The sequence below is a fragment of the Notechis scutatus genome, chromosome 4 (genome assembly GCF_049901735.1).
Source record: "Notechis scutatus isolate UNSWTSFEM ecotype Mainland chromosome 4, rNotScu1.2, whole genome shotgun sequence".
NCBI lineage: Eukaryota > Metazoa > Chordata > Lepidosauria > Squamata > Elapidae > Notechis > Notechis scutatus.
Genome location: NC_142012.1, coordinates 76,858,399 through 76,875,955, shown reverse-complemented (window position 1 = coordinate 76,875,955; position 17,557 = coordinate 76,858,399). Strand labels below are relative to the sequence as shown.

Below are 17,557 nucleotides of genomic sequence, written 5' to 3'. Positions count from 1 at the left end.
AATAAGATGCTGTGGGGCAGAAGCTGTGTGGGGTAACTCCTGGGGAATTAGGAACTGGAAGCAGATCCCAGCACCCCATCCTTAGCCAATGTTGTGTCAGCTGGTGCTCCATTCAGAATCCAAGAAAGAAACACTTAGACTCTTTTAATTAGAGAAAAGATATCTTTTACTGGAAATGAAGTGGTAGCAGCAAGAGAACTCTGAATCTGAGAAAATAGGCGCGTAAATCACATATACAAAGTGATGGAAATGTTCCCACCCCCAATAGTTCAATTGGCTCATCCAATTAAAAGTTGTGACTGTCATCATGTGGACATCTTCCGGTGGTGATGAGGTTTCTGTCCGTTGACCTTGGCATACTTTGATAAAGGTTTGCAGTTGCGCAGAGAAGAGAAAGCTAAGCGAGAAATAGAAACCTAAGCAAGAATGCACTCTCCACCCCCCTCCTCATTTTATACAATGCTAGTTTATACCACCTCCAGCTCGCTTCCCATACTTGTCCCCCCTCCTCCCCCCGTTACTTATGGCAGCCGAAAAATGCAAAGCAATAGTAGAAGATCTTGAAGGCTGACATGTTGGCTTGAATGCAGTGGTGTGATTCAACTGGTGTAACAACGAGTTCAGTGAGCGCACGCTTTGCACAGTGTTTTAAAAAGCCCGTTTTTCAGCTCTAATGCTTACCTTCTACTGCAGCCCCTGTGAGTAAAACAGCTGAGGCACGGCAAAACCATTCCGCCATGATAATCATAATAAAACAACGAAATAAAGCATATAGGAAAGAGGAGGAGTGGGTGGGCGTGTCCAAATGCTCACCGGAACTACCGGTTCTCCCGAACCGGTCCGAACCAGTCTGAACCAGTAGACTCCCACCACTTCTTGATTGGAAATGTCAAATTAGCACGTGGGATACTTCAGACAGGTCCTAATTTTTACATTTTGGATGAAGTGAGGATTGATAATGAAGAGCAATTCTTCACCGGGATATTTGCAGCCAGCTGCAACTCCAGGGGTTGGGTGGTTGGCCTGCTGACTGGTTCTAATGCTTCAAAATCCCAGGGGCGACCTGTTTGAGACTAAGGGACAGGCTTTTGCCTACTTTCAGCCCACTCGCTCGCTGCCCATGGCCCCCCCAAAATCAGCACTGGGTTTCTGCAGGCATTTGGTCAAGGCACAGGGATCTCCAAACTTGGCAACTTTGAGACTTGTGGACTTCAGCTCCCAGAATTCCCCAGCCAGCATGGCTGGCTGGGGAATTCTGGGAGTTGAAGTCCACAAGTCTCAAAGTTGCCATATTTGGAGATCTCTGGGTCAAGCAGAGAGGCTGCTGTTAGCAGACCCGGCAGTGTTTCCTCTTCTCCCCTGCCCCAGATGCACAGCTGGCCCGGGACCCCGCCAGGAAGGCCCAGTCTAGCCAGGAGGTGACTGGTTTGGGGTGGGTGGGTGAACGGGCTGTTTTTTGAAGAATTTTCAGTCTGAAGCCCAAAATATCTTTAGCCAGACTACAGTAATCAGTTCCTCCTGCCAAGTTCTCCTTTTAGTTGCTACTGAAGCTGAGCTGCTGCTGCTTTCCCTTTCGGGGGTGGGGGTGGGGGGGGACTCTGCATTTCTCCATGTACCAGACTAGGGGTCTCCAACCTTGGCAACTTTAAGACTTGTGGACTTCAACTCCCAGAATTCCAGCTTTGATGACTGAAGAATTCTGGGAGTTGAAATCCACAAGTCTTAAAGTTGCCAAGATTGGAGAGCCCTGTACCAGAACGAAACCGGAGCCCAACCGTAGCTAACAACCGGTGGAAAAATAGCCAAGATGGGAGGCTGAATGGGGGGGTGCCGTGGCCATGAAGGGCACCAGACTCTCCCGAGCCCACCCTGTGCACAGGGGCTCCAGCGTCCTCTGCCAGGGCAAGAGATCGGATGGCTTGCGCCGATCCTAGCTTTCCAGGGTAACGGGGGCCACCATTGAGAATTCCACGCTCTGGGAGTCCCAGTAGCTGTTGATGCTCCATTGACTCCAGTGGGAGGAACAGGGAGGTGTTGCTTTAACACAGGGGTTCCCAACTGGGGCTGCGAGACGATATTCCAGGGGGTGTGAAAACCTGGGTTTAGAAGTTTCAAAATTCATAAATATAATTACTCACTTTTGTAAGGGGAATATATGCGAGAATATATTGGAAGCATTCTAGAAGTGCAGGATATGGAAAAGGTTGGCAACCCCTGCTTTAACAGAATAACAGAGTTGGAAGGGACCTTGGAGGTCTTCTAGTCCAGCTCCTTGGTCAACCAGGAGACACGATAGGATGAGAAGGGAAAGGTCTTCAAAGAAATATCACGGAAGTCCAGTGGCCTCCTGAAAAAAAGCATCTTGGGGACAACCTGGATGACTGAGAATCTCCACAGACTTTTAGCTATGCAATTTGGGATGAACACCCTTGGAACGGTGTGGGAGTAGGAACAGATTTCCAGAGAGAGAGAGAAATTGCAGACTACAGGAACCAGGAGCACCACTCAGGTGACCCTGAGGACACAGATAAACCTCCAAGTGGCCTCAACGACCCTCTAAAAGGATGCAAATGACCAGCTGTCTGCAAGGAGGATAAATCCTTCCATTCCCCTCCATCCTGTCAGAGTTAATGAAGCTTCTTGGAGGAGAAGCGAAACATCTTCAAAAGAAAAAAAAACAAGGAAGTCCAGTGGCCTCCTGAAAAAAGCACCTTGGGGACAGAAGACACTGAACCATTCCAGACTGTCCAGTCTCTTCCTCAAAGCCTCCAGTGATGGAGCACCCACAACTTCTGAAGACAAGTAGCTCCGCTCTGAGGAAATTTCTCCTTAGTTCCAGGTTGCTTCACTCCTTGATTAGTATCCACCCATTGTTTCTTGCCTTTCTCTTCTGGAAAATAGATTGACCCCGCTCCCTCATCTTTGTGGCAGCCCCGCAAATACTGAAATACTGCTATCATGTCACCCTCTAATCCTTTTCTCTAGACTGGCCATACCCAATTCCTGCAACCGATCCTCATATGTTTTAGCTTCCAGCCCTGTAATCATCTCTGTTGCTCTTTTCTGCACTCTTTGCAGAGCCTTTGCATCTTTTTAATAATAAGGTGACCAAACCTGGATGCAGTATTCTAAGTGTGGTCTTACTAAGGTTTTATAAAGCAGTACTAATGTGTCACATGATCTTGATTCTATTCCTCTATTAATGCAATCTAGATGTCAACTCAAAAACATTTATCTGGTCTTTTAGAGTTGCCAGCAGAAAGGCAGTGGGGGAAATAGTGCATTCCTTAAATATTTTCATAGATAAATTTTAGGTGGCCGAAGCTTCTGGCACACAAGATTATTTCTGGAGTGCATGATTGATTACTCCTGGTTATGGATGTGTCCCATTGGAGAATATGAATTATGATACACCCAGGGGGTAGGGGAAGACCAGGGTCAAGGGTGAAATGAATGATGTGTCTCAGAGTCGGCTGCACCCAGGTAGTGCTGGCATGTTCACTTCTAATAAATCCTCTTCAATCTGTCTGGAAGAACCAGCTATAGACTCGTGATTTAAATGGAGGTGACTACTGGAGCCCTGAAACTAGGATTGCATTAGCATTCTTGGCTGCTGCCACACATTGCTGGCTCATATTTAAGTGATCCCTCTGATGGCTATTGCTACTGAGTGAAGTTTCACCTAATTTGTACCAGTGGTGAAATGCTACCGGTTTGGCCCAGTTCACCTGAACTGGTAGTGAAGAAAGCTCCAACAATCAGCTGAGAGGACAAAGAAGAAAAAAGCATAAGATCAGCCCCTGAGCTTTTCTGTTCATTATCCCCTCGGCTGATTGGCGCGGCAGAGCCTCGCAGCTGGTGTTTGGAAAGCTGTGTGCGCGTGTTAGGTGTGCATGCACATGCGTGCGAAGTGTGTGATCATCAAACCAGTAGGGAAACTGGTAGAATCCCACCACTGATGTGTACCAGTGTATCTGGGTTTTTTTTCCCCTTGCCTAAGTGTAAAACCTTGCTTTTCTCTACATTGAATTTCATTTTGTTAGATAGGGCTCAGTGTTCAAGTCCTGTTGTGGTTCGCCGGCAGCAGGTGTGAACCTCTGATAGCGAGGACTCAGACGAGGGGCCTGAGTGTGATGCAGGGATGGGGCCAGGACTATCGGAGATGGGGGTGCTGCCTTCGGAGCTTGTGGAATCTGGCAGCAGTGAAGAAGAGGACCACGGGGAGCCTGTGCCCAGTGAGCATGCACGCAGGGCTGCTCGAAGGAAAGAGCAGCTGAAGCAGCAAGGGCGACTCTGGAGTAAGGCTGGAAGTTGAGGGCCCCTCCCATAAGGGATAAAAGCCAGCCCTCGGGGATGTGTTCTTTGCAGGAAGCAAAGTTCTTTAAAATCCTCATTGAAGCCCTGCTTACCCCAGTTTGTTTTTGAAACTTTTGTCAGTGGATATTTAATCATTAATTAGTCTTCTGTTCTTGGCAGCCTTTTGCAACCTTGAAAGGGCTTGCTTTTGATATCGGACAATTAGGTTTAAATGCCTCTTGGCTGGGAATGCACTGAATTCCCAGCGCCGCATTAAAATAGGTTTGCTTTTGTACACAGTTTGTGTTTGTTTCATTTGCACAAGGCTTGGGTCAGAACAAGTCCGTCAAGATCCATCTGGATTTTAAGCCTATCTTCTGGGGTATTGGCTATTCCTGACACTTTCATGTTGTCTGCAAATTTGACAAGTTCTCCTTCTATTCCCTCATCTAAATCATTTACGAAGACGTTGTAGAGCAGGGGTCCCCAAACTTGGCAACTTTGAGACTTGTGGATTTCAGCGCTTGAAGTCCATGAGTCTTAAAGTTGGCAAGCTTGGAGACCTCTGTTGTAGAATACTGGGCCTAAGACGGGACTTTGGGGTACCCCACTGCTCACTTCCCTGAGCTGAGCATCTGAGCGTTTCCGAAGAGTCTCCTTTTTGAACGGCAATCTTTCCCGTTCCTTAAGAAGAAAGAATATTTGTTCTTCTTTAGTACAAGCATAATTAAACCTCTGTACTTTTGAAGAACAAAGTACCTCTGAATGGAAAGAACAAATATTTGCATTACCATTTATATTAAAATATGCAGAAATTTCTTCAGTCTACGGCCAGCTTATACATTTTTATAACTTTTTCAAATTGCTCACATTTTTTAAAACACACAGCATTATTTCAGCTTTGTGAGGAGCTCAACAACAACTTCTGGTTCTAGAATTGAAAGAACACACATCACAATAAAGAATGCAGAATAAATAAAGAAGCCAAAACAGGACAGATTGTATATTCACACACATACAAAGGCAACTTTCATAGTGACTCTGAGCAATTAGAGGCGCACAATGCAGCGCACATGGATGGCAAGGAATTTATTGAGTTATTGAAGACTTTCCTGGCCACGTTTCAGAAAGCAAAGAAAATGTTCTGACATTCTCTCGTCCTGACTCCTGTGCAATGTTAAGTCATGCACATTTTAAGCGCAAATGAACATAATACTATCATTCTTCTAGGAACTGTTAACAGCTGTAGAAACTGTTGTGGCCCGTTTTAAAAACATGTCTGAGAAGCCAACACCCTCCAGACACTTAGCTGTCGAAAAGGGCTGCAAATCAAATTGTGCTAACAGGGTTTGGCAAACGGACACTGTAGATGTTCACAAGGCAAGGAAATCGTGTCTTCCTCCCAAACTATCCTTTAGCGCAGGGGTCTCCAACCTTGGCGACTTTAAGACTTTGCTGGTGGAGGAACACTGGGAGTTGAAGTCCACAAGGCTTAAAAGTTGCCAAGGTTGGAGACCCCTGCTTTAGTGAAAACACTACCCCTGCCCCCTTGATAACCTGCACTTGGCAGATGTAAGGAAATCAAATGGGACGGGGGCAGTGGTGGGATTAAATTTTTTTTACTACTGGTTCTGTGGGCGTGGCATGGCTTGGTGGGTGTGGGCGTGGCAGGGGAAGGATACTGCAAAATCCCCATTCCCTCCCCACCCCACTAACCTGCTTTCCAGCTCCGTTCTCCTGTGCAGGCAACCAAAGGAAGACCCAGCCGATCAGCTGGGACTCGATGGGAGGCAGAGAATAGATGGGGTTGGAGGGGCCAGTCAGAGGTGGTACTTGCCAGTTCTCCGAACTACTCAAAATTTCTGCTACTGGTTCTCTAGAACTGGTCAGAACCAGGTGAATACCAACTCTGTCCCAAAGGTGCTTCTTCAAGAGAACAAGAAGATAAACAATTTTATGAAGTTTGGGATCTTTTTTATCAATGGTTAGATAATACAATATAATAATAGAATATTTAGAAACCTAGGAAATAACGAATATATATATATTTTTTTGGTTTTGATAACATTTTTAGAATATTTTATTAAGATAGACTTGGTATGATTTTACGATCTGTTATAAAATAAATTAAGTAAATTATAGTTATCTCGCTTAAGTATGAATTAGTAAAATTATAGTCAAATGATTGTTTAATAATGATATTAGGATATATAATTGTTGATTGATAATATGAGTTATTATGTAACATAATTATTATGATGACTATGAAATGGATGCACAAAAAGGAGTGGTAAACCAACCGGTACACTGTCTGTAAATTTATGAAGAATGATGATGTTTTTATGTTATGTTTTATGTGTTTTTGTTTGTTGTTAAAATCAATAAAACTTTTACTAAAAAAAAAAAAAAAGAGGCAACCGGACTTTCTGGTTTTTTTCTTTGAAGACGTTTCACTTCTCATCCGAGAAGCTTCTTCAGCTCTGACTGGATGGAATCCTTCCATTCGCATCCATGCAGTCAGAGCTTCTTGGATGAGAAGTGAAACGTCTTCAAAGAAAAGAAAAAAACAGGAACTCCAGTTGTCTCTTGAAAAAGCACCTTTGGGGCCCTCCTCCCTTGATGACTCCAGGCGTGGTCAGGCCACGTAAACTTGTAGCTGTAGATGCAACAGGAAGAAGGGGGCAGGCAAACACAGACAACCGCTGGACTCTCCCCTGAAGGGACACCCCGAGTTGAATTTGGGACTACTTTCTCCGCAGAAAAAGGCTGTGCCGAGTTCCCCTCCCTTTCTCTGCGGTCATCTCCCTTTGCTCAAAATCGGCCGCTGTGTGTGGTTTCCTCTCCTCGCAGGCGGTCCTTGGGGCTCCTAATGCTGCATATGGTTCATACAGATTTTATACAGAGTTGGAAGGGACTTTGTAGGTCATCTAGTCCAACCCCCTGCCCAAGAAAGAGACCTTACACCATTTCTGACAGGTGGCAGTCCAAACTCTTCTTGAAAGCCTCCAGTGATGAAGCTCCCACAACTTCTGAAGGCAACTTCTGCTCCTTCCGTTGATTGTTCTATCAGAAATGGTTCCCCTTATTTCCAGGTTGAATCTCTCCTTGATCAATTTCCATCCATTATTCCTTGTCTGGCCTTCGGGTGCCTTGGAGAATAGCTTGACCCCTTCCTCCTCTCTGTGACAGCCCCTCAAATATTGAAAGACTGCTATCCTGTCTCCCCTGGTCCTTCTCTTCCCTAACCAAACCCAGTTCCAGCAACCATTCTTCATATGTTTTAGTCTCCAGATCCCTAATCAACTTGGTTGCTCTTCTCTGCACTCTTTCCAGAGTCTTGACATCTTTTTTATAATGTGGTGACCAAAACTGGATGGATGGTGTGGTCTGCCGGCAGCCTGTGGAGCTGGCAGCAGAGTCAGACAGTGGGGAGGACATGGGCCAGTCCTGGAGTCTGGGGAGGACTTGGACGAGGGATCTGCATCTGACACAGAGATGGGGCCAGGGCCATCTGATAGTTATGTGCCGACTCCGGAGCCTCCGGAATCTGACATTAGCAAGGAAGAGGAACAGTGGGAGCCTGTTCCCAGGGTGTGCTTGCGCAGAGCTGTCAGAAGGCAAGGACAGTTAAGACAAAAGGAGTGACTTGGGAGTAAGGCTTGGAGATGATTGGCCCTCCCATAAGACATAAAGGAAGAGAAAAGGGACATGAGCCTTTGCAGGAAGGAACCTTCTTCATTCAGATCGATTTAAACTCTGAAGCTGCCTCTTGACTTTGTGCTCCGTTTGGCCTTGTACAGCTAATTGACAATTTAGTTGTTGGCAGCATTTCAAGGGAGATAAAGGTGGGTGCTTATCAGCCTTATCCCCAAAAGACTGTGTCAGACTTCTGTTGGACTATTCACAAACTGTTTCGGACTCATTACGGGCTGTGAATGCATAGAATTCACAGCCATTGAAATAAAAACAAAGGTTTTTGGGAACAGCGTATGATTGTTACTGTCTCAGGAAGCCTTGCTCAGAACAAACCAGGTGTTCTGTAGGTGTGTAGGTGTGACCTTACTAAGGCTATATAGAGTGGTATTAGTACCTCACTTGATCTTAATTGTGTCCCTCTGTTAATGCAACTTAGGATTGCATTGGCCTTGACTGACAATAGCAATAGCAACAGCACTTAGACTTAAATACCACTTCGCAGTGCTTCACAGCCCTCTCTAAGCAGTTTACAGAGTCGGCCTACTGCCCCCAACAATCTGGGTCCTCATTTTATCCACCTCAGAAGGATGGAAGGCTGAGTCAACTTTGAACCAGTCAGGATCAAACTGCCAAATTGCAGGCAGCCAGCAGTAGCCTGCAGTATTGCATTCTAACCACTGTGCCACCACAGTTCTTCGAGAGATAGAAACAAATCAATCAATCAATCAGAATAAAGAAGACAAGAGCCTGGGATTCAGGTGGGTACCTCAGGCAGTCACCTGGCTGGATAAGTGCTGCATTTGCAGATGTACCTTTGCATCGCAGTTGGGTCAAGGTGGAGGGGCATCCGAGGTGGAAAAAAGGGATGAGGGCCTTTCAGGTGAGGTGGGCTTTATCCAATGCAGCCCCTTTCTCTGCACTGCTCTGAATAAGAATGAATTGTGGACAAAATGTAGCTGCTCAAATATTATGTGGGGAATTGCAGGGGGCAGCTATAATTAGCCAGGGCTAATAATTGCTGATATTTGGGGCACTGAAAACAAATGATCACGTACCCTCATGCTTAAAAAAGAAGAAATACTATTAATTTTCCAACGCACATTTTAAATAATTGCACTACCCCCAAAAAAAACCAAAAACAAAACCCACCATCCCACTTTTGCTTCCCTTTTCTAAATGTTATACAAACGTGGTTAGCAACAACGGGCGCAGTTTTGTAAGAGAAACCATAGAGGTTGTGATCTGGGATAAATAAACTCAGTAGCCCAGCAAAATCATGCAGCGTTAAACAGGGGGCGGAGGACTGAGGCAAAGATTCCCCACTCCCAAATGAGCAACGAAGCGCTTTCTGCTCTCTGTAAATCAGGCTACCTCTGGCTGCTGGCCTGACCTCAGTCCCACCTCTGAGTCATGTGCCCCAAGAGCTGGCAGGAAAGCAGCCATGTTTGCTCCCTGAGTCACGGCCTAAAAATCCTCCCCCCCCCACACCCCTGGGAAGCCCCACTGGCCCCACCCTTGTCTGCAGCATTGGCTGAGGGTGGTTTGCAAGCCCAGAGGTTTGGCATAATTGGCTACATCAATCGAATAAATAAGTTAAAGAAATAAACCCACTCGGAAGCCCCAACTGTAGTTAGCCCTGCAAGCTGTGCCAGACCTCGCTTGCCCTGTTCTAGCAGCCCAAGACAGGTATAGCTAAGTTCCTTGCCCAGGCTGGGCTGTTAAACCAGGGGTCTGATTCAACCGGTGTAACAACTGTGTCAGTCTGTGCTCCCTTCAAAATCCAAGAAAGAAATACTCAGACTCCATGGGTTAGAGCAAAGTTATTCTTTTACTGGAGAATAAAGTGAAAGCTACAGATTTAATTCCGAATCTAAGAAATTGGCGCGCAGATCACATATACAAAGGGATGGAAATGCTCCCACCCCCCAAAGTCCAAATGAGTCTTCCAATTAAAAGTTCTGAATACGATCATGTGGCCATCTCCAGGTGGTGATGAGGCTTCTGTCCGTTGACCTTGACATATTTTGATAAAAGTTCGCAGTTGCGCAAAAGGGGATAGAAGCTAGCCAAGAAATGGAAAGTTAAAGACAGGAATCCCCCTCCCCTTGCTACCCACAGCAAAAAGAATGCAAAACACCTCCAGCTTTCTTCCCCTCCGAGTTCCCCCCTCCCTCCGTTGCTAATGACAGCCGAAAGAAATAGATTTGCATAGCAGCAAAGAAGATGCAATAGTTAGGAGGCAGAATATATATATTATGGAAGGTATCTTGAGGCTGACAAACTGGTTCGCCAAATGCCTGCTTTGCGTGCGCGCAGAGCATTTGCTGCTGGCTTTTCCCAGCAATCTCTGTGTGTTAAACAGCTGATGTGCGGCAATCCGCCGTGCCGTGCGAATCAGCTGAGCTTGAAAACCCGGAAATAAAGCACAGACTAGAGCTGGAACAGGTGGGTAGGCCAACAGCTGATCATCAGAGCAAACTGGTTCACTCACAGCTGATCCTCCCACCCCTGCATGGCCCTTAAATGTGAACCTGCAATGATTGAGTGTTTCAGCTGCCAGCTTTCACAAGCGTGCAGCACAACTTTCCTCCTGCCCCAGAGAGTCCATGTGTGTGTGTGTGTGTGTCAGGCATATGGGACAACGTCTCCCCTCCGAGCCAAGCGCATCTGCAGGATGGAGGCCTGGGGTTCTGTGGTCCTGCCTGAAAACCAGCGTGGCCATGCAAAGAACGGATGGGCAGGTTTTTTTTTTTTTCAGTAATTGCCCACTATCACTGTACACCAGGAACAGATCATTCATAGGCTGTACAACTGTAGCAAACCCCATTTTTATGGCTGCTGCCATTAACCCTAGAAGTATAAGAATTTTCCACTAAGAGGATCTGTCGAATACGTGATCAGAATGAGGCGAAGTTATGCTAACCATTTTTTATTCTCTGCTAAATGTTTGGGTTCTGTGCATTATTCTCTGAGAACACTAAGCCATCTTGTTTATCTCTGAGGTCAGCACTTAGCCTTCCATCGGTTATGGAGGTCACTACCAAAGAAGTGATTCATAAACTTCAAGGAAATAATTCATCATTCTCCCAGTTATGAAGTGATATCACTGTTTCACATCTGCATCGGGACTGCAAAAGGAAGCCAGCCTTTTGCAGTTATTTGCAAGCAACTATTCTGAAAGGAAAATAGCAAGTTACCCAGGGGGTGGTTGCAAACACACAAACACGAAACAGTAGCTATGAGGGAGGTGTTGTTCCACAAACAATGCCACAATGAAAAGAGGGGGGGTCAACTTGTTTTCCAAAGCACCAGAAGGCAAGACAAGAAGCAAGGGATGGAAACTAATCAAGGAGAGAAAAAAACTGGAACTAAGGAAAGATTTCCTGACAGTGAGAACAATTAACTAGCGGAACAGCTTGCCACCAGAAGTTGTGGAGGCTTTTAAGAAGACATTGGACATTTGTCTGGAATGTTATAGAGTCTCCTGCTTTCACAAGGGGTTGGACTAGAAGACCTTCAAGGTCCCTTCCAGCTCTATTCTGATTATTATGAAGCAGCCCCATAATGCTTCTCTGGGGCTGCTGTGAAAAAAATGTGGGATGGTTAAATATAGACGCAAACTCCGGTTCCTCAGCATAGCCAGGGCTATGGCTTTCTCCTCCAAGTGATCGCGTCCCACCTCAGCCATGAAAGCCAGCTGGGTAGCCTTGAGCCAGTCCCCCTCTCTCTCTCTGTCTAACCCGCCTCACAGGGTTGTGGTTGTAGGGAAAATAGGAGCAGGACATTGTGTTGGATATGTTTGTGCCTCGAGTTATTTATACAAATCGTAAAGGTGGGATACTAATTTAAAAAAAATTAAATAAATTACTGGCCATAAGTCAGTGTAGTGTGTTGGGTCTGCATGTGTTGTGGTTCGCCGGCAGCAGGTGCGGACGGCTGAGGTCTCGGAGAGCGAGGACTCAGATGAGGGGCCTGCGTGTGAGGTAGGGATGGGGCCAGGACCATCAGGGAGTGGAGTGCTGCCTTCGGAGATTGTGGCGGTTGAGAGGGGGTTCTGTCCTTTCCTCCCCCCCCCCCCCAAATGCCACTTTTGCACCATTTTTCCTTTAGGACTCACCACGAGCTGGATGGGAGGAGCCTGCAAGCGCCCAGTTGGGGACTTGAGGGCCTGTGATGTAGAGAGAGAGGGAGGGACGGTGGGAGAGGGAGGGAGAGAGAGAATGAGAGAGAGAACGTGAGTGAGAGAATGAGAGGAAGAATGAGAGAGGGAGGGAGCGAGGAGAATGAGAGAGAGAAAGAATGAGAGAGAATGAGAGGGAAGTAGGGAGAGGAAGAGAGAATGAGAGGGAGGGAGGGAGAGGGGGAATGGGGAGGGGGAAGGAGAAAGAAAGAACAAGACAGAACGAGAGAAGGAGGGAGAGGGAGGAAGGGAGAAAGAGAGGGAGGGTGGAAGAGGGAGAATGGGGGAGGGAGGGAGAAAGAGAAGAACGACAGAGAGAACGAGAGAGGGAGAGGGAGGAAGGGAGAGGGAGGGAGGGAGAGAGAATGAGGAGGGAGGGGAGGAAGGGAATGAGAGAGAAAGACAAAAATGAGAGAATGAGAGGGAGGGAGAATGAGAGAGAAAGAATGAGAAGGAGAGAGAAGGAGATTGAAAGAGAGAAAGTAGGGAGAGGGAGAAAGAGAGAATGAGAGAGGGGGAGAATGAGGGAGGGAGGGAAGAGAAGAATGAGAGAGAGAGAGAGGGAGAGGAGGAGGGAGAGAGAGAATGAGGGAGGGAGGGAGGGAAATGAGAGAGACAAAGAATGAGAGAATGAGAGGAGGAGAATGAGAAAGAAAGAATGAGAAGGAGAGAGAAGGAGATTGAAAGAGAGAGGGAAGTAGGGAGAGGGAGGAAAAGAGAAAGAGAGGGAGGGAGAGGAGAATGGGGAGGGAGGGGAAGAGAAAGAACGAGAGAGAGAACGAGAGAGGAGAGGAGGAAGGAGAGGAGAATGAGGGAGGGGGGGAGGAAGGGAGAATGAGTGAGAAAGACAAAGAATGAGAGAATGAGAGGGGGGAGAATGAGAGAGAAAGAATGAGAAGGAGAGAGGAAAGAGAGAGGAAGTAGGGAGAGGGAGAAAGAGAGAATGAGAGAGGGGGAGAATGAGGAGGAGAAAGAGAAGAGAGAGAGAGAACGAGAGAGGGAGGAAGGGAGAGAGAATGAGGGAGGGAGGGGGAGGAAGGGAGAATGAGAGAGAAAGACAAAGAATGAGAGAATGAGAGGGAGGGAGAATGAGAAAGAAAGAATGAGAAGGAGAGAGAAGGAGATTGAAAGAGAGAGGGAAGTAGGGAGAGGGAGGAAAAGAGAATGAGAGGGGAGAGGGAGAATGGGGGAGGGAGGGGGAAAGAGAAAGAACGAGACAGAGAGAACGAGAGAGGAGGGAGGAATGAGGAGAGAGAGAGAGGGAGGGAGGGAGAAAGAGAAAGAATGAGAGGGAGGGAGGGAGAATGAGAGAGGGAAAGAAAAGAGAGGGGGAGCGTGGCCGCGCTCCCGGCATGCTCCGCGCGCGGCGCCTGCGCAGAGCGTTGGCCTCGGCGGCGGCAGCGGCGCCGGGCGCAGGCGCGCGCGCGCTCGCGATGCCCCGCGACGAGATGGCGGCTTCGCTGATCCAGCGAGTGGCCCGGCAAGCGCGGGCGACCTTCGGGGCCGGGGCGGGCGAGGCTCCGGCCGAGTTGCAGCGGCTGCGGGAGCTGCTGGGCCAAGTCAGCGCCGAGGACCTGGGCCTGCTGCAGCCTCGGGGCCCTTCCGCCGTGCCGGGCCCGAGCCAGCCGCCCGTCAGCTACATGCACATCTGCGAGACGGCGCGCTTCAGCATGGGCGTCTTCGTGCTCCGCGCCGGCGCCTGCATCCCGCTGCACGACCACCCGGGCATGCAGGGGCTGCTCAAGGTGCTCTACGGCACGCTGCGCATCGCCTGCTTCGACGCCGCCGACGAGGAGCCCGAGGAGCAGCCGGACGCCGCTTCCGGGGCCGCTTCCTCCTCGCCCCGTCCCCGCCGCCTGCGCGCCCTGCTCCGCTCGCACCGCCTCTACACGGCCGCCGCGCCGCCCTGCCTGCTCTCCCCGCAGCGGGACAACCTGCACCAGATCGCCGCCGAGGAGGCCGCCGGCCCCGCCGCTTTCCTCGACATCCTGGCGCCTCCCTACGACCCGGCGCGGGGCCGCGACTGCCACTACTACCGGCTGGCCGACGGGCAGAGCCTGCCGCCGCCGCCCGCCCAGCCCGTCCCGCCCAGCGCCCTCTGGCTGCTGGAGACGCCGCAGGCGCCCGACTTCTGGTGCGGCGGGGAGCCTTACCCGGGCCCGCGGGTCTGGCCCTGAGAGGAGACCCCCGGCGCCCCCCTCCCGACTTCGAAGAGGCCCGCCTGGAACTTCTCCGCTGGGTTCGACGCCGGGTCTTCCCTCCCCCGACCCGCTTCAGGGGGTGGTGGGAGTGGGGTGTAAAACAGCGTTTCTGACATCACGGACTGACGAAAACAAACCCCCCTCCTTTTTCTTTTTTTTTTTTTTTTTTTTTTAAACTCCCCGTCGAGTTTACTTTTGCACAAAAAGTTTTATTAAAAGGAGAGAAAGAGAGCCTCGCTCCGGTAGTGTCTTCCTTCCGTTTGCTGGGTGCTGAATCCTTTGGGTTTTGGGTGGGGGAGCTGGGGGTCCGTTTGGCTCCCGGGGGAAACTCCTAGCTTGAGCAGGGGGTTGGACTAGAAGACCTCCCAAGGTCCCTTCTGGCTCTTTTCTGATTGATGGATTGAGGTTCTCTGCAACCTTAAACACTCAAAAAGATTTTATGAAAAGGAGAGAAAGAGAACCTCACTTCCCTTGCTGGGTGCTGAATCCTTTTTTGTTTTGTTTTTGTTTTGCTTTGGTGGGGGTCCGTTTGGCCCCCGGGGAAACTCTTAGCTTGAGCAGAGGGCTGGACTAGAAGACCTTCCAAGGTCCCTTCCGGCTCCGTTCTGATTATATTGCATATTAGTCTGAATTGGCCTAAGGTCTCCGGCTTGAGAGGGGGCTGGACTAGAAGACCTCCAAGGTCCCTTGCAGCTCCATTCTGATTATATTATCAGGGCCTGTTTCCTGGGGGATCAAAGGCTAAGGCTGAGCCCCCAAGCAAGATGCTGCCTGCCATCCAGGCTGGGTTGAGGGAAGCCGGGTTCCCTCCTGCATCCAGACCTCCTTCCCCCTTTTCTGCTGGTAGTTAGGGATTATATATAGTAGCTTAGGCTGAATGGATTCAGCCAATGGGACTCATGACATAGAATAGAATAGAATAGAATAGAATAGAATAGAATTCTTTACTGGCAATTGTAATTGGACACAAGGAATTTGTCTTGGTGCAAATGCTCTCAGTGGACAAAAGATACCTTCGTCAAGAGTCAAGAATATTCAGGTGCAACACTTAATGATAGTCAAAGGGTACAATCAGTAATCAAATTATACTAGGAAACAGTCAATAAAAATCATTCGGATACAAGCGACAAAGTTACAGTCACACAGTCACAAGTGGGAGGGGATGGGTGATAAGGAGTGATGAGAAGATTAATGGTAATAGTAGTGCAGACTTTGTAAATAGTTGGACAGTGTTGAGGGAATTATTTGTTTAGCAGATTGATGGTGTTTGGGGAAAAATGTCCTTGTGTCTATTTGTTCTGGTGTGCAGTGCTATATAGCGTCGCTTTGAGGACAGGAGTTGAAACAGTTCATGTGCGGGATGTGAGGGGTCTGTAGATATTTTCACAGCCCTCTTTTTGACTCATGCAGGATGCAGGTCCTCCGTGGAAGGCAGGTTGGTAGCCATTGTTTTTTTCTGCAGTTCTAACTCCGTTGAATTCTGTGTCTGTCCTGTTGGGTTGCAGAACCAAACCAGACAGTTATAGAGGTGCAGATGACAGACTCAATCATTCCTCTGTAAAACTGGATCAGCAGCTCCTTATTTCAACCAGGGAAAGTCAAAATAATTTGGGGGCCATGGTAAATTAGCATAACGGGTCTGTTCCAGATCAGCATTTGCCTGAAGGCCACAAGACCAGCTCAGGTAACCTTTCCATAGTCTTAGTGTCTAGTTCATTTCTGCCACTAAGAGGCTCAGTGGGCCAGGTAGAAAAGAAAGAAAAAAACACCCTGAAAATGTGTATGTGTGTGCTTGTTAATTGAGGTGTTAAACCTGAAAGATGTTTCACACATGAAAAGGGTATTTTTTTTCCCCTACAGAAAAATGATAGCCATGCAGGTGTCTCTTACTGGGTGGCAAGAATAATTCAGCCTTTTAATTTTCCGTGCCATCCTGGAATTGTGTCTACTTTTTTGTTCCACGCTGTCATTTTTATTTGTTGGCACCATGAGGGAGAACAATAGACAAGCCCAGGCCTAAGTATCCGTCGAAGCTTTGCTGAACAGAATTGAGATGTTGCTCGGCTTATAGCGAGATCCTAGTTTGAAGCATCTCCATCCCTTCCACGTTGCCAATAGAAGGGGTTCTCTAGTCTAACCAATAAGATATACATTTCCTGCACTGGAAACTACTCATTCTTATTACTACTCATGAATGAATGCACGTGTTGTATTAAGCAGTGCCTGAGAACGAGCACCTTACCACCTAGTCTGATTCCCATAAAACTGCAGGTTTGCTTACAGCACATTCATGTCATTTTGTTACATCAAATGGTGCCCAAGGATGATGCCAACCTGCTCAATCAAACCACTGGCAACCGGTGGGAAATCCCACTGCGTCGAGTTGCTGAAACCATAGACTTTCTGCAAAAGTACTAGGCATAGGCAAAATGTGGAAGTGCGTGTTTTCTCTTTGCAAAGATTGTGTGTGTGTGTGTGTGTGTAGGTCTAGGTGTGTTGGGGTCTTTTCCCGTGTAAGATTAAGAGTATCTTGGCGACGTTTCGGCAGGTCCCACTCGCCATCCTCAGGCTGGTGCTTTGGCTTCGTGCCAGTGCAAGCAGTGTGTGATTGGAGCTGCCGTCTCTCTATATATAACCAGTATATATAGAGAGACGGCTCTGATCACACACTGCTTGCACTGGCACAAAGCCGAAAGCACCAGCCTGAGGATGGCGAGTGGGACCATGCTGAAACGTTGCCAAGGTACTCTTAATCTTACACGGGAAAAGACCCGAACACACCTAGACCTACATACCTGTACCCGTGAAAATCTATGAATATATCTATATCTATATAATCTATATATCTATATATATCTATATCTGTATATCTATCTATCTATCTATCTATCTGTCTATCTATCTATCTAAAATCCAAACCATCGTAAACTCAATCAATCAGAATAGAGCCGGATGGGACTTTGGAGGTCTTCTAGTCCAGCCCCCTGCAAGGATGCAATTTTTGGCTCCCCCATATAAAATGTTCCAAGTCTGGATACGTCTACTTCAAACCTTGAGGGGGTTCCAGGGTGTGACCAGGGTTTTGGGTAGCGCCTGTTAAATCTGATGAGCCTCGCTGAGCATCGGCCTTCCTGAGTGGAAGGGTGAGTTAGTACAGGCTCCGTAGAAACCCACCCTTCTGAGG

The 17,557-nt window shown here is 48.0% G+C and overlaps 2 protein-coding genes across 2 annotated transcripts in view; one reads left to right on the top strand and one right to left on the bottom strand.

Moving 5' to 3' along the window:
- Positions 1 to 238: 238 nt before the first annotated feature.
- SHLD2 (shieldin complex subunit 2) overlaps positions 239 to 17,557 on the bottom strand; it is a 133,984-nt gene continuing 116,665 nt past the window's right edge. Inside the window, exon 9 of the mRNA XM_087963848.1 lies at positions 239 to 508. Coding sequence (XP_087819974.1) covers positions 463 to 508 — 46 coding nt within the window. The 3' untranslated portion in view covers positions 239 to 462. The remainder of the gene's footprint in view (positions 509 to 17,557) is intronic.
- ADO (2-aminoethanethiol dioxygenase) lies at positions 13,537 to 14,604 on the top strand. Its single transcript, XM_026690767.2, has one exon. The coding sequence runs from the start codon at positions 13,606 to 13,608 to the stop codon at positions 14,347 to 14,349; it is 744 nt and encodes a 247-aa protein (XP_026546552.1). The 5' UTR covers positions 13,537 to 13,605; the 3' UTR covers positions 14,350 to 14,604.